This window comes from Diabrotica undecimpunctata, chromosome 4 (assembly GCF_040954645.1).
Source record: "Diabrotica undecimpunctata isolate CICGRU chromosome 4, icDiaUnde3, whole genome shotgun sequence".
Lineage (NCBI taxonomy): Eukaryota > Metazoa > Arthropoda > Insecta > Coleoptera > Chrysomelidae > Diabrotica > Diabrotica undecimpunctata.
In genome coordinates, this window is record NC_092806.1 from 121,406,327 (window position 1) to 121,430,184 (window position 23,858).

The 23,858-nt window shown below is 35.8% G+C and overlaps 1 protein-coding gene across 4 annotated transcripts in view; it reads left to right on the forward strand.

The window, feature by feature from the left end:
* The window catches only part of LOC140439947 (odorant receptor 94b-like), a 59,078-nt gene that overhangs the window by 15,818 nt on the left and 19,402 nt on the right, over positions 1 to 23,858 (forward strand). For 2 of the 4 annotated variants that reach the window (XM_072530141.1, XM_072530140.1), the window contains exon 2: positions 12,167 to 12,528. In XM_072530141.1, the coding sequence (XP_072386242.1) occupies positions 12,209 to 12,528 (320 nt within the window). In that variant the 5' untranslated portion in view covers positions 12,167 to 12,208. Of the gene's footprint in view, positions 1 to 4,926; positions 5,185 to 12,166; positions 12,529 to 23,858 lie in introns of those variants that run through there. The other 2 variants (XM_072530138.1, XM_072530139.1) reach the window with 2 other exon arrangements.

Below are 23,858 nucleotides of genomic sequence, written 5' to 3' on the forward strand. Positions count from 1 at the left end.
AGTCAAAATCTTCATAACAGACTCATACTCCAGTCTTCAGGACCTGAATCTCTAAAAATCATACAAATAAGCTGAATTTGCTGAGAGTGTCAATTTTAAGACCCCAAAAAGATGCAATACAGTTTATCACTCTTACCCCGGGGCTTCCCCCCAAAACACCGCCCTTATAGGAGGAAAACAGAAAAAATCGATTTCCCGAGAATTTGTACATCGTAGAATAAAAAATGTAGCCGAGATAATTTTGAAGAAAAATGTTTTTCTTCAAACGTCAAATAATGATGACATTACTTATCTAACTTGATCCTGTCAAAGTTTGATGTCTCCGCCGGCAGCAGTTTTTTTCCCATTTCTTTACGGCGGAGGGAAAAATGTTGTCATGCCAACAATATGAAACATGTCACAAAGCAACAATACAAATGTCATTAACAACAATTAAACATCATTTTTATTTATAGTAATATTAAAAGTACAATTAGTTAATGAGGCATTTTCAAAATTGAAACCGTGCAAAAATGTTCCCGACTCTTGATACGCATTGGTAATTGTTGATGATACTGATGGTCGAGAACAACTTTCAGCAATCATTCCCGATGTTGGCGAATCATGAGGGGTTAAAATTTTTTGAGCATTCTCGTTCTTATTTCTTATTGAATCCTCTATATATCCTTCGGCAACCGTGCTTGATTTCCCGCCCCCATGTCGTTTGAGGCATTCTAGATTTCCGCCTCCATCAATTAAAAGTGTTGTTGAAGTTCGTCGTAAAGAGTGACCCGTGTATGCGGTTGCATCGTTTAAATTTAAATAACTAGCTACTTTTTGGGCTACTGCGCTGATCGAATGTATTCCCATGACGCTTCGGTAACACTTTCCATTTTGGTACTTGATAAAAAATCGGTTTTCTGTGAAATTTTCAGGCCGCAGTGATGCATACTTTTTATACAGTTTAATGTAGTTTTGACCAATTATCGTAAAAGATCTAATTTGTCGTGTTTTACTGTCTGGGATTTTGATAATTATTACATTTTCTTTATCCTCAATGTCCACAGTCTTCATTTTTACCATTTCGTCGCATCGACAGGCGCCGGTAACCCCAATTAACAAAACAATCTGAAATATTTTTATAATTTATTAGAGTATACTACATGCTTTGCAATATAATTTTTTTTACCTTTAATCCTAAATACAACTTATCTGGCGCTTTAAACAAAAATTTATCAAACTCGTCTTTAGTGAAAACTTTACACTTCTTTGCAGTATATCCTTCGCTTGTTTTTTTCAGAAAGGCACGTAACTTTAAAAATTTGCTTATATCCACATTTTTTCTAATAACTAACTCGGATTTTATCATAGAGTATCGTGACCACATTGTAGAAGATTTCCATTTATTTTCATTTTCCATTAAATTAAAATATGCCAGTAAAACGTCTTCGGTAACTTGCCGTACTCCTCTTGTATCGCACCACTCTTGGAAGTGCTTGTACGCTAACCGATACTTTATTCCGGACTTGGAGGGCCCCAAACGTGCTACTGCATCATTAGCCGCGGACTCAATTTCGTTTAGGTTTTCCATTTTCGCACTAAATTTGCGCTTGCGGTTGCAACAACAATAAGCTGTCTTTAATAATTGCAAACAACTGTCAAACAACTGTAACCAGGGAGACGCAAATCCCACCGACGACTTAATTATTTTAATTTCTAACATCTAGACGACTTTGATAGTTGTCACAGTTAATTTCGAGTAAAAATAGCGTATGAATTGTACTATTTATGGTTGAAAATTGCTACGTTTGAAGAAAAAATAGTATACTTTATTCGGCAAAGAAGCGAATATATTGCCCTCTATTACGCGCCTCACTTCGTTCGGCGCGTAATATCGGGCGCGTCAAGAAAAGTCATGCTTCTCCTCCTCATAAAGTAATATACTATTATTAGTACTTTTTGTGTAGAATAAAACGATCTCTCAGAAATAACAGAAACAACGCTCGAACCGACTGGGGGTTTTGAATGTCAGTTATAAATAAAATTTTTATCAACTCTACGGTAAAAATTCGATATTTTCTGATCAGAGTATCAAATCCACAAATATCAAATTGAGTTTTAAAGGTAAAGAGCGCAGCTTTGGTATACAATTTTTGTATTTTACTCCAAATGAAGTCAGTTTTTATAAAGGTGTTAAATAAATAAAAGTTGGGCGATTTTTGCCATTTTTTACGATTTTTATGAGATCAATAAAATCTATCACTTTTATTGACCGTTCACTATAAAATTTTCATTGTAGGAGTCTTAATCTTCGAATCCTGTAGCATGAAGTTTCGGTTTTGAGTTTTGGAACAAATGTGAGGCATTTGAAATATGCTTAAAAAACGCCGAATTTAAACTTTCACATTACAAACTATCTAAAACATTCAAAACGGCTTTTTTTCATTATATATTGTATTTAAACCAAGAATCAACAAAAAAATTCGATTTGGAAACCTATTATATGCACTTTTTTTTAAATGTACCAGTATATGCAAAATTTAAAAGAAAATACAAAATTATACAAATGCATAAGCTTTTTTTCTTATTTGCCTGACTCTGTTCATGAAGAGTCCAATGCATATGGAGTCCTAGATTTGGTAAGATCTAAGTAGTGGACAATTACTATTTTTCTTTAATTTAATTTAATTTTTTCTGATTCATTTATATTGACAATTCAGACATATATTACACATTTTAAAGTATATGACTTTAAAATGATATTGCCACTGTTGCTGAGTTGCGTTCCTGGGACGACTTTATTGTGAGATAGTTCATTCGATTACATGAAATCAACTTTAACTTGAGAATATCTCTCAGAAAAATCATAACATATGATTCGTCTTTAACAAGACAACCACATGCAATGATGACAGTAAAATTCTCCTGGTAGTTATGCCATATTAAATAATGAGGAAAAAAACAAGAAATAAACCTCATAATACTATCCTGACATGGTAAGTACAGTATTGCCCAAAATAAACAGTACTGAAACTGAAACATAGATGTCTCTTTTTGCGCGCTGTCATATTCAAATTAACTAGTATAAACCTGTCAAGTAATCCTTAAACAATTAATTATTAAGGCCTAATTGTTAAAAATGGTGTTAAGTACAGGGAAGAAAGTGTTTCTTGTGGAGCATTATTTTCGCTATACGGAATCGGCCGACGTAATAGTGAAAGTCTGCAATACGTGTGTGATCAATTAACACAACGGTTTAATAAACGTTCTCCAAGTAATGCTGTAATTTTGAAGGTTGTTGAAAAGTTTAGAAATACGGGTAATGTATTGTGCAAACGAAAAGGAAACTCAGGGCGTCCCATGACAGTTAACAACAACGATAACAATGAACGTGTTTTTGAGCGAATCTTGGAAAATCCGAAAGCCAGCCAGACAAGAACAGCGTTGCATCTTGGCTTAAAACAAACTTCCTTGCAAAGAATCCTGAAGGAGCCGGGTGCATTTTTGTACGTGATTCAGGTACATCAATAATTACATCCCAGGGATTATCACAGTAGAGTGGAATATTGTGCCAGAATTCTTGCATTACAGTATGAAAATCCTGAATTTTTGAAAAATGTATGGTTTTCAGACGAAGCACATTTTCATTTGTCAGGCCATGTAAATCGTCGCACAAATCGATTTCTGGGCTTTGCCAGACCAGATGAAGTTCAAGAAGTTCCTTTACATAGCTCAAAAGTGGGTGTCTGGTGTGCAGTTTCGGGAGACGGAATCGTTGGTCCATACTTTATCAAAGAAAATGGTAGGCAAGCCACATTTAATCAACAGAGGTACACGCTTTATACCTGATCTACGTCAATTTTGTCGTGCACGTAATTTGGCATTTTGAGACCAATTTTTCCAGCAGGATGGGGCAACTTGCCATACTGCTCTCGCAGTTCGTCAATTTCTTCAGGGACATTTTCCAAACAAATTCATTTTACGATTTACTGACTTCCCCTATCCTGCACATTTTTCAGAGTTAACATCTCCAGACGCATCAATTTGGGACATGGCTAAAACTGCCGTTTTAAAACGAGCACCGCAAACCATCAATGAGTTAAAGGATGCCGTTAGAGCCTTCTTCGCGGACTTGAGACAGCCTTTATTCCATAATATTACGAGAAATCTGGAATATCGGTATGAAGTCTGTCTTGAGAGAGCTCATTTAAAACATGTTATAAGGTGTCAAAAATGTGTATTTTTTAAAACAATAAAATAGTTATAAGTTCAGTACTGTTTATATACTGCATTTACTCTTACGTTTAGTTTACTCTCAATAAACACCAAACTCTGATTTTATATGTATTTTACCACAAATAATAATAAAATATTATGACAAATTCAAAAACAAAAATAAAGTATTCACCACTTTTTCTTTTTCCCATGTCCCAAAGAAACTAAAGTCCAGTAAAAATTGTTAATTTGGTATCATTTAATATCATTTGATTATTAAAAGAAATTGTAAATTACTTCGTACACAACACAACACCTTCTTAAAATTCACAATACCTACAACATTTACAATACCTTCCACTGCGAAATAAAATCTCTTAAAAAAGCGCAAAAAGAATTCAATCGCATATTCTAGTTAAAATACATACAATTACTTTGAAACGTTCCTTTATAATTTCTATAACCACGAAACCTCAATAATGAGAATACTAAATGTTTTTCAAGAAAATACTTTGCAAGTGTTCAAATATGAGTCTTTAAGAGAAATATAAAACATTAAATGATTAAATAGCCAATTTTCCTTTGATAGTCTTAGCTTTAAATGTAGTACATTGTACTAAATAATGAATGAAAAAACACATTTTCGTGATCTGTTCATTCTCACATTTATATACTTTCTGATGGCACTATATAAAAGAAGCTTTAAAAATAACGACCGAGTTTCCTAACAAGATGGAAGAAGATCTATACGTCAAAGATTTTTTTGTCGTCAATCGATGGATACTCAGATTTGCTGGCATGTGGCGGCCAGAAAGTCAAAATGATGTTATTCAGTCGTTATACACATTATACGTAATTGGGATTTTTCTCTTTGTTAATTTGTTTTTCACTTTTACAGAGTTTTTGAGTATTTTGTATGTGTACAACAACGAATATGATTTAATAAAAAATATAAGTTTTGCTTTGACGCACTTTATGGGGGCTGTAAAGGTAAATATTTTACAAATATTTTACAATGTAGGTCTTTCGTAGTAGTATATGTAGATAATACCACTAATAACCCTCATTATACCGTATTTATTTTGCGACACTTTAGTGACTTGTTACCAGTGGGGTCAGTAGGAACCCTACAGTTTTTTGTTAAAAGAAAGTAAAGTGTATAAAAATTGATAAAACAATTGATCTTCTCTTTTTATGAGTTTTTCCTTTTCAGGGGTCGTTGTTTCTTACTCTTCTTCGTCACTCATTTCTGTCCATCGTGTCTTCTTCATCTAAACCTTTCTCTCTCAAGTTCTCTGCCATACAGTCCTTCCATTTTCCTCTCGGTTTACCTTTACCTCTCCTTATCAACTTTTAACAGCTCTATCCTTCGTCTCACATAGTTTTCATTAACACATCTGACCTTATCAAACCATTGCAGTCTTTGGTGTTCAATCCTTTTTGAGACTGTAGTCATCCCGACTCTTTTAGACAACTGTAGTCATACACCTTAACATTTTCATTTCAGCTACCTCCATCACTTTACCGCGGTGTACCAACGTAGGCCTCACCACACTTTTACACTCTTTACGTTCAGCCATTCCACGTTTTTCCTATTACAGTGTACCCCACTCATTTGCTTCCAGTTAAACCAACCAGCCTGTATCATGTGAACAATTTGCCAACCTTCGTGTTAGTTCCTTCGGAACTTAGTTTTCTTCGTGTTACTTCCAATCACATATACTCCATTTTTGAACTGCTAACCCTAATTCCTTCCTCTTCAATAGCCCTTCTCTAACCCTCCAACTTCTTCAATATTTCTTTGCTATCTTCTACTAACACAATATCATCAGCAAAGATCATTGACCAAGGAGGCCCCTTCCTTACCTTCTCTGTCAGTATATTCATAATAAGATTAAACAGGTAGGAACTCAGTGAAGAATCTTGATACAAACCAGCCGTCACTGGAAAACTTCCGGTTAATTTGACACAAGTCCTTACTTTGGTGTATGTCCCCATTCTTCCTCTTTATGAGCCTTACGTACTTCTCAGGAACCCATTTCTCTCTTATACATCTCCTAACTCTAAAAACTGTATTGTACGTATTCTCAAGACCTATAAATACCAAATGTAACTCTTTTCATTCGCGACATATGTCTCTATCAACTGTCTCAAAGCAAACAAGGTATTCGTTGTCCTTTTTCCTAACATAAATTCAAATTGTTCTTCTCATATCGATGTCTCTCTCCTTAACGTTCGCGCTACTGTTCTCTTCCAAATTTTCATTGTGTGCGACATTAACTTTATCCCTCTATAGTTCTTACAGTTTTTGAATGGCCTCTTTATCTTTACACAACGATACCATCACACTCTCTTTCCATGTATTGGGCATCCTTTCTTGCTCATATATCCTACACATCATTTGCCACAAAACATCAACCCCTTCCTCTCCTAAAGCTTTCCAAGCCTTCACAGGTATTCCATCAGGTTCTACTGCCTTACTATTCTTCATCCTCGAATAAATGAACGCATCGACAACTTATTTCTCACTATCCCCAGCATTACATTCTCATTTGAAATCCCGCATCATCTGTCTCTCCTCTAGTGTTGTTCATTTAGCAATTTTCAAAAGTACTCATACCATATTTGCTTGATTTCAACATCAATCCATAACTCTTAATCTGCCGCACGTGAGTTAAGTCCTTTGATGACTTGTAACTTGCTTTAGCAATGCTGTATAACCTTTTCACCCCCTCGTGTATTTCCAACTCTTCATATAGCTGTGAAGACGATTTTTACTTAGCAGGAGCTGTAGCGCGTTTTGCTTCTCTCTTTGCTACATTGTATATATACTTATCTTCTTCTCTTTTAGACCTATCATACCTCTTTATAGCCTTTTTTAACTCCCTAATCTTCTGTTAAACTTCATCGTTCCCCCAACAAGTTTCTTTGTCCCTAGGAGGCCCTTTACTAGATGTTTTTCGTAGCACTTCCTCTCCCACTCGTATCACAACTTTACTATTGGCTTGACACCAGTCATTTTCCATATCTTTTCCTCAAACTCTTCCAACACTCTACTCTTGAAAAACTTCTGCCAAATCCTTATCCTTTAACTTCCACCACTTGCTTCTAAAGTCCTACTTGCTTTCTTTTCCGCCTCACTTTTATCTCCGTATACACTAATCACTGGTTGGTATTGACTAGTTAAACATCTATAGTCCTTTTTTGCTTTTTAGTTGATAACCTCTTTTGGCTAGCTCCTTGTTCACAGCACAAAATATAGCTGACTGTCCCTTCCCCGCTATTATAGGTAACATACTCGTCTTCAGTCTTCATAAAGAACGTATTAATCACAGATAAATGCCATGCCATTGCAAAGTCAATAACATTATACCTTCATCATTTCTTATTCCCATCTCCAAATCTCCATCAAGATCCATGAATCACAACAAAGAAAAGCTACAATATTTTATCGAAAGGGCTATGCGATGATAATGGAAATCTACAACTAGACCCCGACAAAATAGTTAGAATCTGGGAAACTTATGTGGAACAACTGTTTAATGATGACCGTCCTAGTGGGTATACACTGAGCAATGATGATACTGGCCCTTCTATTCTAAAATCAGAAGTAGAGAATGCTATAAAGGGTCTTAAAAATAACAAAAGACCAGGCAACGATAACGTATACGGGGAAGTATTGAAAATGCTGTGCGAAACAAACAGTCAATTTCTAGACTCACTCGTCAGACTCTTTAACAATATTTATAACAGCGGGGACTGTTGACTGGCTAGAGTCAACTTTTGTTGCCATACCGAAAAAACCAAAAGCAAAGTCTTGTGATCAACATCGGATGATAAGTCTAATTAACCACATTTCGAAGGCATACACCAAGGTTATCTACAACAGAATAAGCAAAAAATGTGAGGATAACATTGGAGATTCGCAGTTTGGGTTTCGGAATTCTCTTGGGACAAGAGAAGCACTTTTTAGTCTACAGGTACTCATCCAGCGCTGCAGAGATATGAACAAAGACGTGTACATATGCTTTATAGACTGTGCAAAAGCATTCGATAACGTAAAGCACGAAAAGATAATTGAAGTTCTCCATAAGATCGGAGTCGACTACAGAGACATTCGAACAATAGCGAGTCTCTATTGGGGCCAAACAGCTAAAGTGAAAGTAGGATCTACATTGACCAATAAAATTGAGATCAAGAAAGGAGTACGACAGGGCTGTATCTTGTCTCCTATTGTCTTTAATATATACTCAGAAGAAGTATTTAAGACAGCGCTGGAGGAAAGCACAGAAGGCATAAAGATAAATGGAGAAATAATTAATAACAAGGTATGCTGATGACACTGTGATTCTAGCAAGTAGCATGGAGGAACTGAGTTGCCTAATGAGTAAGATACAAAAAACAAGTGCACAATACGGACTCAGACTAAATATTACAAAAACCAAATGGATGTTAGTAAGCAAAACCCAACAACCACCACAGCAACTGATATTAGACAATGAAAGAATTGAACACGTGGATTCGTACATCTACTTGGGAACAACAGTTAACTCAAATTGGGATCAAGCGAAGGAAATACGTATAAGAGTAGAAAAGGCAAGAGCATCGTTCACTAGCATGAAGCAAATTTTCACCTCTAAAAGCCTCACCCTACCTCTCAAAATTCGACTTCTGAAATGTTATGTATTCCCGGTTTTGTTATATGGAATGGAGGCGTGGACAATGACCGCAACATTGATGAAAAAAGTAGAGGCCTTCGAAATGTGGGCTTACCGACGTATATTACGTATATCCTGGACTGAGCACGTGACCAACGAAGAGGTACTACGCCGGATAGGTAAAGAGAGAGAGGTAGGAATAAGTATAAAGAAAAGAAAGTTGGAATACTTGGGTCACGTTATGAGACATAATAAATATAGAGTACTACAACTGATCGTTCAAGGGAAAATAGACAGCAGAAGGGGTCCAGGGAGGAGAAGACACTCGTGGCTCCAAAACTTGCGGCAATGGTTCGGATTGTCATCTGCTGAACTATTCAGATCGGCCGTAAACAAAGTCAGAATAGCCATGTTGATTGCCAACGTTCGGAACGGACAAGGCACATGAAGAAGAAGAAATCTCCATGAACTCTTTCTATTCCCACTCTTTCTCTAACAATTTATCAATTGAAATCACCTCCAATAAAATACTTTGCGTCTACAAGCCCATTTGAGATTTTTAATGGGTCATTTGACCTAGCATGAGTCACATATAAAACAGTACTACAATATGTAATAACAAGTTTGGAAACAATGCCGTCAATTCTTATCGGTACAGGTGAGTCACAGTTAGGATAAACATCACTCAAGGGAGGAGAGGGGACTTTTTGGCCAAACATATTTGTACGGAATTTATAACTTAGTAGGTAATACAAAAATAATGATCTGCGACCCAATGCCGGACAAAATATTATACCAGAAGCAGGGAAAATATTTTATTTTCGGAAAACATTTTCCCCATTTTCGGTATTTATGGCATTTATGGCATTCATACACAAAGTTTTAAATCGGTATATTGATTTATTTTTTTGGTTATTTTGGCTGGGCCAGGGGTGAGAAATCAAAGGCGCAACCCTTAATTTAAACCCCCATGTTTTGTGGACCAATAAGAATTGGCAGCATAGTTTCTAAAGTTATTACATATTGTAGTATTGATTTATATGTGATTCATGCTGGGTCAAATGACCCATTAAAAATGTCCCATGAGCTTGTAGTCTATTACTATCATATATGTATAAATAACTAACCAAAATCATAACCAACCGCCTAACAAATACGCTCGACTAGTACCAACCTATCGACCAGATTGGATTCAGAAAACATTTTAGTACCATAGATCGCTTGCATACCGTAAAAACACTAATAGAAAAATATACCGAGTATAACGTTCTAATTTATATTGCGTTTGTGGATTTTCAAAAAGCATTCGACTCCATCGAATTATTGGCTGTGCTAGAATCTTTAGAAAACGTATAGATTCAAAATGCATTAACATTAAAAACACATATATAAAAATGCTACCATGCTAATAAAGCTGGACGAAAGAACAAACACGAATCCCATAAAACTACAATAGGGAGTGAACATTTTTAAGAAATTAGAATGGAACAACAAGGGTCATCGACGGATCATACTTAAACCATTTGAATTTGAGATTTATAGATATCTGAGCCATGTCATCAAACTGGCAAAACCAAATCCAGATACTGAAATTAAAAGAAAACACAACGCATGAACCGTTTTTGGTAAACTTGCATATATCTTGAAAAACACTATGAAATTCCTATAAACTGAAAAAAAAACTAGAAACAAAGCAAAGGGCAATGGAACGAAATATGCTTTGTTTCAAAATGAAACCAATAGATACCAAGGAGGACGACAAAAAGCATGGAAAGAGCTTAAAAGATATGGGTCATAAAATGAAACATAGCAGCAGTGGCAGGCAAACAGAGGATTAAATTGGATTAAAAAGAGAGATACATTCAGGAGAATGACCCGTTCTCTCCGAAACAATGCTTGAAGCGACCGGTGATTTTGAATGTCAGTTACCCGCGCGAAATAAATTTTAAATACAATTTGTATCAACTCGATAGTAAAAATTCGTTATCTTTTGATTAGAGTGTCCTAGCGACAAAAATAAAACTGCATTTAAAAGATAACGAGTTTAGCTTTCGTATTAAAGTTTTGTATTTTGCCGCAAATTTTGCAAAGTTTTTATAAAGGTGTTAAATCAATAAACGTGGCGAGATTTTTGCCATTTTTTATGATTCTCATGAGATCAATAACATTTATCATTTTTATTGACCAGTCAATATGAAATTTCCATTATTAGAGCCTAGTCTTCAAAACCTATAGCATGTAATTTCGGTTTTAAGTTTTGGCAACAAATGTGAGGCATTTGGTATATGCTTAAAAATGCTGAATTTAAACTTTCACATTACAAACGTAATATACGGATATATAAGATATATCCGGATATATAAGACCATAATACGACCAGCAGTCGCGTATGGAAACGAAACATGGACGCTAACAAAAAGAGAGATAAATAAATTGCTGGTGTGGGAACGTAAAATTCTTCGAATGATATATGGCCCTTGCAGAGACAGCGTGACAAACGGATGGAGAGGCAGATACAATAACGAGCTAGAGTCTCTATTCGGAAAAGAAAATCTAGTCAGATATATAAAGGCCAATAGACTCAGATGGGCAGGGCATATGATACGCAGTAACGACAATCGCCTTATAAACAATGTGTTTTGTGAAAGGCCAGAGAGAAAGAAGGTCTGTAGGGCGGCCTAGAAAAAGGTGGAAAGATGCAGTCAAAGAAGATCTAGAGAAAATGGGAGTGCGACAATGGGAATTACTGGTACAGGACCGAAAAACATGGAAGGCAATAGTAAACGCGGCAAAGACTCACGAAGAGTTGTAGCGCCATTGATGATGATTACAAACGTGAAAAAACCAGAAACATCGAGCTATATGCAGAGATACCACTCAACGCTGCGAAATCTTATCAGCCTGGATAGATGAGGAGTTTTAATAATAAAGAGAAGCACATTTGATAAACAAGAATCGTAGTGTGCTGAGTTTAGATTAAATAAACGGTTGAATTTTATTTGATTCACAGTATTATCAGTTTATTAAAATGTATTTTATTGATATACAGTAAGTAAAATCACAGATAGACATATTTTTATAGCTTAGGGTACCATCTACATACCAGAAAATAAAGCGCCATACCTAAAGATGATTTTTTATTGCTATCTTTTGGTCATAGTTATCGTTTAAAATAGAACTTCGCCTTTTGCTTTGTTTTTCATCTTCCTCCAGTTTTGTCTACGGGTATAATTTGCATATGCGATAAAAACTATATAAAACAGGTTAGTAGAATATATTTATACCCCTTTATCATAAACATAATTATCTTTTAGGTCGTATTTTTCTACTTTCAAGGTCATAAATTGAAACGAATTATGAATACTTTGGAGGATACAAAACTTCATTATGAAAATTGCCCAGAAAAAGATTTCTATCCGGAGGTTACTTCTAAACTATACAAAAAGATTGGAAAAAAGTACACTATCATATTTTTTATGATGGCTCACGCAACGCTAACATCATCGTACCTACCACCTTTTCTTGCTACCCTACGCTCTGAAGAAAACAATCCGGAAAGAATGCTGCCTGACAGGCTTCCATATTATAGCTGGATGCCCTTTAGATTTGATACAGCTGGTACCTATTTAATAGCCCTTGGATATCAGGCTATACCTATGTTTTCATATGCTTATAGGTAGGTACACTATATCTGTATACTTACGTAAGTTTTAACGTTAAAAACCGGAAGTTTTATTTTGAAAAATAATTTGTTCACTTATTTATCTTTTATAATATACCCTGTATACGTTACATCTTCCTTTTATGTCTTCGCTATTCTTTCGGTACCTCGAGGAGACCAACATTTTCCATAATTTATATCTTTATATCCTGCAATTGCTACCAGTATTCCCATCTGGTAATGATGCGCAAAACATGATGCTGTATCCTGTTAGCGTCACTAGCTTCTACTCAATTCCTACTTTCACCTCCATATGGTGAATCCCGGTAACCTGAGTAACTCCGTGGAAGATTGTGGTAATCAACGCTAGTTAGAAGCAGAGTCAGGGTAAACGAAAGTAGGAGAAATGGTCCTTCGAAGATTAGGTAGTTGGGCAAAAGGTTAACAATCTCTTCCCTAAAAAAACTTATTGTTATAAAAGCACAAAGAGGAAAAGCCCGACTGCTTAATTCACGATGACCTAGCAAACTACAAAGGAATAACGATTTACAAATCTGCACATGGAACATATAAACCCTTTATAGATTTCTAATAAAAGAAGTGGATAAAATGAAAGCCGATGTAACAGCGATTTAAGAGATAAGATGGACTGATTCAGGCATTATCGAGAGAAGAGATTATAATATATACTATAGTGGAAATAGCACCCGACACGAGTTTGGCAGTGGTTTTCTAGTCAGTAAAAAAAGTGGTATAGTAGGCGGTACTGTAGACTAGCGCGAAGCTTCATACGATTTTTCTGTATTTTTAAATTTTAAAAAATTATGAAACATTTCAAAAATCAAAATAACAAATTTTGGTCGGTTTTGACATTTTTTATACATCCCGGCCACTCCCTTCTTTAGGTACACAAATGGACTCTTCCGTTATGACTGTATAAATATGAACATATTTTACTATAATAATAACTCTTTTTATCGCGCTTTAATATAATAGTCGAACTGATAATTGCAAAAATCCAACATTTTATTTATATTAAATTATATTTGTATGGAATTATGCAAATATAAATTAATATCATTTGATAGTAAATTTAATTACTATATAGACTAAATAAGATGTTTAAAAATAACAAGTTATATTAAAAAAAATGGAACAGTAGGCGGTATTGTAGACTATTGAGGAGCTTCGTATTATGTTTCCTGTATTTTTAAAATTTCAATAATACATTTAAAATTAAATAAATTAATTTTATTATTTATTTACATTATAGACTAAATAATATATGTAAAATAATAACTGTATTTATATGAAATTATTTTGAAACGAGAATTATTATAAAAATGTAAACATACGATTCAATGCTATTATTAATCGGATGACATTTATTAAATTTTAAAAATTGTTATAAATATTTTAGTGACAGACATTCTTTTAATTTTTTACTTCTCATTTAATGACTATATTTTGGTAGTTTTCATGCAGATTTTAATTTAAACCTGCTTAGAGTAAATAATGATGACTAGAAACGAATTGATCGAGAGTAGTGAATCGATGTCAAGAACCGCTATTCTATAACGCTACCCGCGACGACGCCTTCTCGTGACACTAGATCCGTGATGCTCGCCTCAGAAGTTTATTAAAAAAGTAATACAACGCCAGAATAGAAGCTTCCCTTCAAAAAAGTAAAGCAATTCGTCCTTACTTTAAACCCATAAACAACAGAAGACGTTATCCACGTTTTAATTGGTAAAATATTGGAGTCAACGTAAATGGTAAGTTTCTGAACAACTTGAGGTTTTCAGACGACATATGGCCCAGGGAAATAAGCATTTTTTCGTGACACTCGTTCGGCTAGGCAAAAGACAGTTGTTTTGAGTAGTATGGACCTCTATAACAAGAACCTATACTTCATCTAATTTACATTCCGCTGCACGTCATCGGCGTCATAGCCCATGACGTCACATGATACCAACACGAAATATTTAGGCGCTAGTTGTGTTCTTTTTTAGAATCACTTTGCGAGTACACTGGAATTATAGCCACTAGGCATATTTTATTATATACGCGTAGAAATAATATCTAAAGATTTCTATTAATGTTAACTTAAAGAAATACACAATAATATGTTTCATTTAATTTATATAAATGCATTATAAAGCGTTTTTATGAAGAACATTTGTTCGAAACACACTGTAACTGTAATCGAACGAAGGTGAAATTTTGGCATAAATTGGTAACACTTATTTGACAGTTGCGATGTTGACACTTTAGTTTTGTTTTTATTATTTCATCATCAGTTGGCGCTACAGCCCTTCGTGAGCCTTGGCCTGCTTTAAAACATTCTTCCATCCTTCTCTATCGAGTGTCTGTCTTTTTCAGCCCCTCACTCCAATCTCCCTCAGATATTCCTGTACATCGTCCAGATATCTGAGTTTAGGTCGCCCCCTTCTTCTTCTTCCGACCGGCCTGTTTAGCATAGTTATTTTAGTGGGATCACTCTCATCCATCCGCATAACGTGGCCCACTCAACTTGGGCGGTTTATTTTGATGGTCTTCACAATATCTGCATCACCAAAAAGTCTATAGAGTTCAAAGTTATATCGCCTTCTCCACAGACCCTGTTTGTTTACTTCGCCATATATGGTCCTCAATACTTTTCTTTCAAAGACTCGCAGTAACTCTTCATCTCGGGTCGTCATTGACCATGTTTCCGATCCGTATGTGAGCACTGGGCGTATTATTGTTTTATAAAGTTTGCACTTTGTTGCTATTGACATACTTCTCGCTCTTAGTTGAGGGTCCAGGCCAAAATAACAGCGGTTAGCCACGCATATTCTTTTTTTATCTCGTTGGATGTGTTATTTTTGTAGTCTACCAGTGATCCTAAGTAGCAGAATTCTTCTACCATTTCTATCGTTTCGTGTTGCACCTTTTATTATTTACTATTAATTAAACTATGTTGTTTTTTAAACAAGCGGCTCAAATTTAAGATTATTTTTTAACTCTTGTTTTGATTCTATTTATTTACATTAAATATTAATTTATTTTGTTGTATAATCCACTTTTGCAATAATTATGTGACCTATTTGATTTAAAATGGATTCAGGAATTTTTTATACTTTGGCAACTATGTCAACTTCGATCTCTGACGTAGAGAATGACGTGCAACGGTATGTAAATTAGATGGACTGTATATGTTTCCTGCAGTCGATTTTTTGGACTTAATTAATTATTAACAAATTAAGGTCAAAAAACGGTAAATTTTCGCTTTTTTCGTCTATCAGCAATAAGTAAAGCGTTTGAAACAAATTTGAGAAAAGAAGAAATTTATAATAATTCATATAAAACACTTCAAAATGGCGTTTTCTAAACGTTCCTATCTTTATTTGTTGCTTAGAAAGTTGCAAAATAAGTCAAAAATTTCGGTTTTTTATAAATGTTAATAACTTTTTTTACAATAAGCCTATAACCTTTATATTACACACAATGTTGGGTCTCGTAGTGCTTAAAATAAGATCAAAATCCATCGGTCACAGAGTTTAAAAGTTATTCAATTTGTTTATCCCAAATTAAATTTGTTTGCAACAATATAAGTCAGAAAATTAAATGGGTATATTAAATATACTGATAGATTCTAAAAGAAGATTTATTCTATTAATATTATTTAAAAAAAATGACGAAAAATAATTTTAAATATTGCAAAATAATTTGGCAAAACCATTTTTTGTTTATAAACAATTAGAATAACTTTTTAACTATTGACTGCAAAAAGCTGATTTTTTATATTTTGATAGCCTGAATTTTTTTTTACAAATTTAAAAGGAAAAAAATTGAACTAGGACACTTTGGGACGAACTTAGTGTTCTTTTTTTTATAAATTAATAGCAGCTTTGTTTATAACAATAAAATTAAGAAACCTAATTAGGGTCATCATAAAGAACATATTCTTTAAGGTTTTAACGTAAAAAATTCTAAAAAGATTTCATTATAATGAAATCGTCCACAAAGCTTCAAAATTGTGGTCCTCAAAATTGGTCGGCTTTGAAATTAGTGAGAGTGCAGGAGGGGGAAGGAGCTGTTAACTGTATCCCCGTTTCTTGTTTATAGATTTTAATGTTTCCTTTTTTTAATTTGTATGTACTTTTTGTGTACATTTAGAACATGTATTATTTAAATAATTTGGTTGTTAATTAAACCATCTAATTTGTTTAAACAATTTTTTTTTCAGTTTTTATTTTTTTTTTGAGGAATATTTGAGGTAATATTTATTGTAAAAAATAAATATTTATGATTAATATATACTTTTTTAATAAACTTCGTAAATATTTTATTTATAATAGATTTTATAAAAAAAACAAATTACCCTATTCAATTCTTTCTACTTTAAAGTACTTACTAATATTTCTTTAAAAATTTAAAATCTCAAATAAAAATTTAAGATTTTCCTTAATGAAAAATCATCTCAATGAAAAAAATTTCATGGCACACTATTTATTTACTATTATTATTTATTTATTTAACATCTTTTAAACAAATTAAAAAACAAAAAATATGAGCTGAAGGTATACAAAATAGGTTCAGAATGCGCAAAACTATTTTGATTTGATATAGCATAAGTGAGTTTAAAATATTCATGAACAAATTAATATACCGTTGCATTTTGGGATATATAGACTTGACTAACATCAACTTTAACGTTCAAAACACATTGTTTATTTTTTACCCCTAAGCTGAATATTATTTTAATCGAAAAAATAATTATTATGCTACAGCATTACAGTAAAAAGTTAACCCAAAGTTCACCACGGGAAGCTGTTTATTTATAACAATTTTTCAACAAATAAAAAATTTCATTTGTGTTTGTTTTATTTACTATTTATTTTTTTTTGTGTATTAGGCAAGTACCCGTGGTATACTTTGGGTAAACTTTTCACTGTAATATTGCAGCATCATATTCTTCCGATTAAAATAAGATTTATATTGTGGTAAGAAATAAACAATGTGTTTGAAACATTAAAGTTTGGGCGTTCATCAAGTCTATATATTCCAAAACGCAACATTATCAATTTGTTTATGTATATTTTAAACTGACTTTTCAATACAACATCAAAATAAAGTTCAGCATTTTTAAACGAATTGACTTAAGCTTTCATCTTGTATTTTTGGGCTTTATATTTTTTATTATATTTTATTATATTGTAACAGCCACACCGCTCCATGGCTGAATACCACCGAAGTTACCATGACAGTGTCCACCGAGAGTGAACGGTGACAAGAGACAATAGATATATATGTTTTGTTGTTGTAAGATGTAGGTTAAATTGTAATACATGGTTTTCCTTTTAATAAAATCGTGTAAATCAATATTCACAGTCATTACCTAACTATTTTAACTAATACCCACATCACAACTGGCACCCAACTTGGGCAAAATAGTTTAAAGTGTAGTTCGTACTGTGAAAATCGTAAAGTTTCATTGTGAACAGAAAAAGTGTTTTTGCTCCCGCCATTGTAAGGTGATTAGTGGACATTTTCACTTAGTTTAGTGCTTCACAACAATAAATCTACTGTGTATGTGACTGCTGTGGAAACTCCGCACAGACCATCCAAAAACATCCTGTGGGAATATCAATCTTCCACTACAGACCATTCAAAACATCCTGTGGGAATATCAATCTTCCACTAGGCCATTCAGATACATCCTGTGGGAATATCAAGCTTCCATTCAAGGGTATTTACAAGAAATAAGCAACAGAAACTGTAAGCCTTTAATTTTTATTACTATTTTTGTGTTAAACTTGCAATCACGGCAACAAACGATAAACACAGTTATTCGCTTAGGTCGACGACGGTTTTTAGTTCAAGCGAATCAACATCAGCAGAAATGTCTTCGGTAAATTTAACAAGCGAACAGTTTCAAGCCTTATTAAATACAATAGCAAGGCCTATTTCGGACTCAGGTAGTTTAGCAAAATGCGCTTCTCGCTTCGATGGATCAAAGGGGGCTGATGTAAAAGCTTTTATAGATGCGGTCGAGATCTATAAAGAGTGTACCCACGTATCTTACGCGAACGCATTAAAGGGTATACCCATGCTGCTAGACGGTTTCGCCGCCACGTGGTTTCAAGGTGTTAAAAATACGGTAAACACGTGGGCCAGCGCCATTAATTTATTACGATCGACTTTTGGACCTCAAAAACCAGCCTACAGAGTATATCGGGAACTGTTTTCGACGGAACAAGATGCTAAAACTCCGTGTGACATTTTTGTATGCAAAACGCGCGCGATAATAGCTCAGTTACCGGCAGATACATTAACCGAAGCCACTCAATTAGATATGGTATACGGTTTGTTGCATAGGAGAATACGTGAAAAAGTAGCACGTGATAAGATCAATACATTTAGCGAACTCTTAAAAGAATCGAGGCAAACTGAAGAATCGTATGAAAATCCGGAAATAAACATTAAAAACGAAAACGAATCAAAACGGGTACGGTGTAGCTTTTGCAAAAATCCAGGTCACGTGAAGGATGAATGTCGAAAATTGGCCGCAGCCAGAACCAGGGAAGCAGATTCTCGAAAATCTTCGGTTGAGCCCAAACCTAATCCTCCTTTAGTAACTTCTCGTACTAGCACTAAACCAACCTTTTCCACTTCGAATCAGATTTCGTGTTATGGATGTAAGACTCCTGGATTCATTAAGAGTAATTGTCCAAAATGCAAATCATCCAGTAAATCCTCAGCAGTATCTGAATTTATGCTTGCTGAAACAGTTAATGTCGACCAACATTTTGCTACAAACCTATCAACTAAACCCATTGTTCAGGTCACTATTGAAGGTCATGTAGGTCATTGTTATCTTGATTCGGGAGCACAGTGCAGTATTGCTGGCTCTCAGCTAAGAGATATCCTCTTGAAGGATGAGGTACCCTTTTCCACAAAAAGTGTAGACATGACCCTAGCGGATGGTAGGACTACTTCTACCACTGTTTTGGTCTTTGATTTAGTTGTTATCTTACAAAACCGCTCTCATAGCATTTCCTTAATTTCTGTGCCCACACACACAAATAGTCGTACCTTACTGGGGGCAGACTTCTTAAGAAAAGCTAACATCATTCTAGACATTCCTAATGACTCATGGTTTTATGGTGATGTCCCTAATATCCCCTACTCATTTGCTCCAGATCCAGCTCAGGTCAGCTCTCCTTGCCAGGTCAATAGCGTTACTCTTGCTCATTTAGAACTACGAGTAGATGAAGGAATTTCTCTATCCTTAGAAGAAAGATCCAATCTTAACAACATTGTTAAGGAAAATTCTGATTTATTCGTATATAATATAGACCCTACTCCATATGCTGAACACTCCATTGTATTGGTTGATGATGTACCAATATCTGTTCCACCTTACCGTATGTCAGAGCCCAAAAGGCAATTACTGCGTCAGGAACTAGATAAACTTTTGGCTCAAGGCATAATCGAAGAGTGTGAGTCCCCATATGCTTCACCTGTGGTACTTGTGCCTAAGAGAGATGGAGGTATCAGATTAACAGTAGACTATCGACGCTTAAACGCAATAACACGTGCAGATAAGTACCCTCTGCCACGTATTGAAGATATTTTGCATGCAGCAAAGGAAACCCGATTTATGACTACCCTCGACTTAAAATATGGTTATCATCAAATCTCTGTACGAACAGCTGATCGTGACAAAACAGCCTTCGTGTGTCCATTTGGCACCTTTCGTTACACACGCATGCCCTTTGGTATGTGTAACAGTCCCGCTAGTTTCCAAAGGATGATTGATAAATTTCGTGCTGGTCTTCAAAATCTGAATATCCTAGCTTATTTAGATGATCTGATAATATTATCCCCATCCTTCTCTGATCACATAGACGATTTGAAACAAGTATTCAACCGGATGCGCCTATTTAAATTATGTCTAAATAGAGCAAAATGTTCATTCGCCTGTGAGGAAGTCCTATATCTCGGACACATCCTTTCACCTTTGGGTATCCGGCCAAGTGAAAATAAAGTATCTGCCATATTAAACATGACACCACCCCTAAATGTTACTCAACTGCTAAAATTCCTGCAAACATGCTCATGGTTCCGTAGATTCATCGAAAATTTCTCACATGTTGCTAAACCTTTGTCGAATTTAACCAAGAAAAATGTGAAATGGACCTGGGGAGCAGAACAACAAGAGGCCTTTGAATGTCTGAAACAATTATTGTGTTCTGCCCCAATCCTACGACAAGCTGACTGCAATTTACCTTATATACTTCGTACAGATGCTAGCAATTATGCTTTGGGGGCATGTCTTCTCCAGGAGGAGAAAGAGAACGAACGACCTGTAGAGTATGCTTCGAGACTTCTGACTCCTGCTGAACAAAACTATAGCACTACAGAACGAGAAGCTCTCGCTGTGGTTTGGGCAGTGAAGAAATTTCGAGGATACTTAGAAGGCGCTACTACAATAGTGCAAAGTGATCACCAGGCCTTAAAATGGCTAATGACCTTAAAGTCCCCTACTGGACGGTTAGCTCGATGGGCTTTAGAGCTTATGCCATATGACCTAAAAATAGAATACATCACAGGAAGAAAAAATGTAATCGCAGATACTCTATCAAGGCCTCCCATGACAGAAGTTCCCATCATAGCTGAAGTTCATCTAGTAAGAGTAGATTTTCCAACTCTTAGTGTTGCTGATGTTCGAGAAGAGCAGCTTAATGATCCAGATGTTGCCAAGATTATTAGATGTTTAGAAGATCCCTCTTCTGACACAAGCGTAGATTTCAAGAGGTGGGCAGAAAGAGGATATATCATGAACAATGGGATATTATACCGTTATACTCCTGAAGTAGATGAAGAAGAGCCCCAATTGGTAGCGGCTAGTACACGTATTCCTCACATACTGCATGAGTACCATGATTCCGCTACTGCTGGTCATTATGGAGTGGAGAAGACATATCAGAGAATAATAAAACGCTACTATTGGCCTGGAATGAAGAAAATTATCTCTGACCATGTAAGTAAATGTCTTGAGTGCCAACGCTATAAAGTCTCTAACCTCAAACCCGCTGGTCTCCTACAAACCCCTGTTCAGTCCCAGAGGTTTGAAGTGCTATCTATTGATTTATTTGGGCCTTTGCCCCTCTCTCCTCAAGGTTATACATGGATTCTGGTAGTGGAAGACACTGCTAGTCGTTGGGTAGAATTATTCCCGTTAGAATCTGCTACTGCCGCTGCCTGCGCCAAGTGTTTCATAGACAACATAATCTTACGATACGGAATCCCTCGTCGAGTCGTCAGTGACAACGGTACTCAGTTCGTGAGTGCGGTAATGCAGCAAGTGGCGCATTGTTTCGGGTACCAACAGAACCTTATACCTGTATACCACCCGGAAGCTAACCCCGTCGAACGAAAAAATAGAGACATTAAAACTCAGTTAGCTATTCTAACAAATAATGACCATTCGTCTTGGTCTGAAAAGTTACCCGCTATACGGTTCGCGATGAACACTGTGAAGTGCGACTCAACCGTTTTCACTCCCGCGTACCTCACGTTCGGTCGCGAGTTACGAACTCCTGATGATGCAAATCGTGATTTTCGAAGCATCATAGCCAAGGACAACTTCGTGCCACAAATCACGCCCTATCTAATAACTTTGAGTAAAGCTCTTAGTGAAGCCCGCGAGACACATGAACAATCCCAAGATAGACGTAAGAAGTATAAAGACTGCCACCGCCGCTCGGTTTCGTTCGAAGTAGGTGATATTGTGCTAGTCGATTCGCATACACTAAGTGACGCGTCTAAGTCCATAACTTCGAAGTTCGCGCCGCGTCGTGACGGACCCTACAAGGTGACCAAAATGCTGTCCCCTACAACCTATGAAGTTTCACACATCGACACTCCGGATGTTCCTGCTGGAAAATATCATGTCTCAGCCTTGACGCCTTTCCATGCCGATCCAGAAGATCCGTGCCCTGCTCCAGTTCAACCTCTCCGTAGAAGAGGTCGTCCAGTGAAATCCTCAGAAGCCGACCCTCCTGCTCCACTGGTCTCCTGCCCAGAGTCTTTGATCCTTGGGTTAGACGATAGCGAAATGGGCCCCCCTGTTGGAGATGACCTTGCTCAAATTGAAGCTGAACCTGAACCTGACCTTATTGCCAGACGTAGACAACCCCGACCAAAACGTTGTCATTGCTGTCCTGTAGAGCTCTATTCCTGCTTAGACTCTGTTGCCCCACCCGCGAGTCGCCAGGGTGGTGCAAAGGGGGAGGATGTAACAGCCACACCGCTCCATGGCTGAATACCACCGAAGTTACCATGACAGTGTCCACCGAGAGTGAACGGTGACAAGAGACAATAGATATATATGTTTTGTTGTTGTAAGATGTAGGTTAAATTGTAATACATGGTTTTCCTTTTAATAAAATCGTGTAAATCAATATTCACAGTCATTACCTAACTATTTTAACTAATACCCACATCACAATATTATATATATTTGGGTTTTTATTTGGGTTGGGTTACATCTGATGTTCAACTTATTAAAAAATGGCCTCGAAAAAGGCTAACATTGTTTTTATTCGGCTATTTTAGTAGTTTACTTGTCCTGGAGGACCTGGAGGCATCTCACCTGAGCTTATAAAATACGGATCAAAAAAATTACACCGGATGATACAATGGATATTTCAGAAAGCCATAAATGGAGAACAGCTCCCAAAGGAATGGACGGCGGCATATATGACATCTATATTTAAGAAAGGAGATAGAAAACGATGCGAAAACTACAGAGGAATAAGCGTAATATCATCAATAGGAAGATTATATGGGAAGATACTGCGAGAAAAGATAGAGCAAGCGATAAAAGGCAAAATCGGAGAGGATCAGGCAGGCTTCACGGCAGGAAGATCATGCATAGACCACATATACACACTGGAACAACTGTTGGAAAAGAAAAAAGCAAAAAATAGAGATATACACTTGGCATTTGTGGACCTGAGAAAGGCGTATGACTCTGTACCAAGGTCAGAACTATGGGAGGCAATGTACAAATTAGAAATACAGACGGAACTCATAGAAGCTACAAAAGCTCTGTATAAAGAAAATAAAGTGTCCATTAAAATGGGAACAAGAATCATAGGAGACTTCACCACAACAAAAGGGCTCCTGCAGGGTTGTTCCACATCTCCAACCCTATTCAAAATATACTTAGAGAAAGCCTTGACTACATGGAAAAGAAAATGCGAAGGCATGGGAGTACCGGTACGGAACGAATACCTATATACATTAAGTTTTGCAGACGATCAAGTAGTGATTGCACAAGACCAAGACGA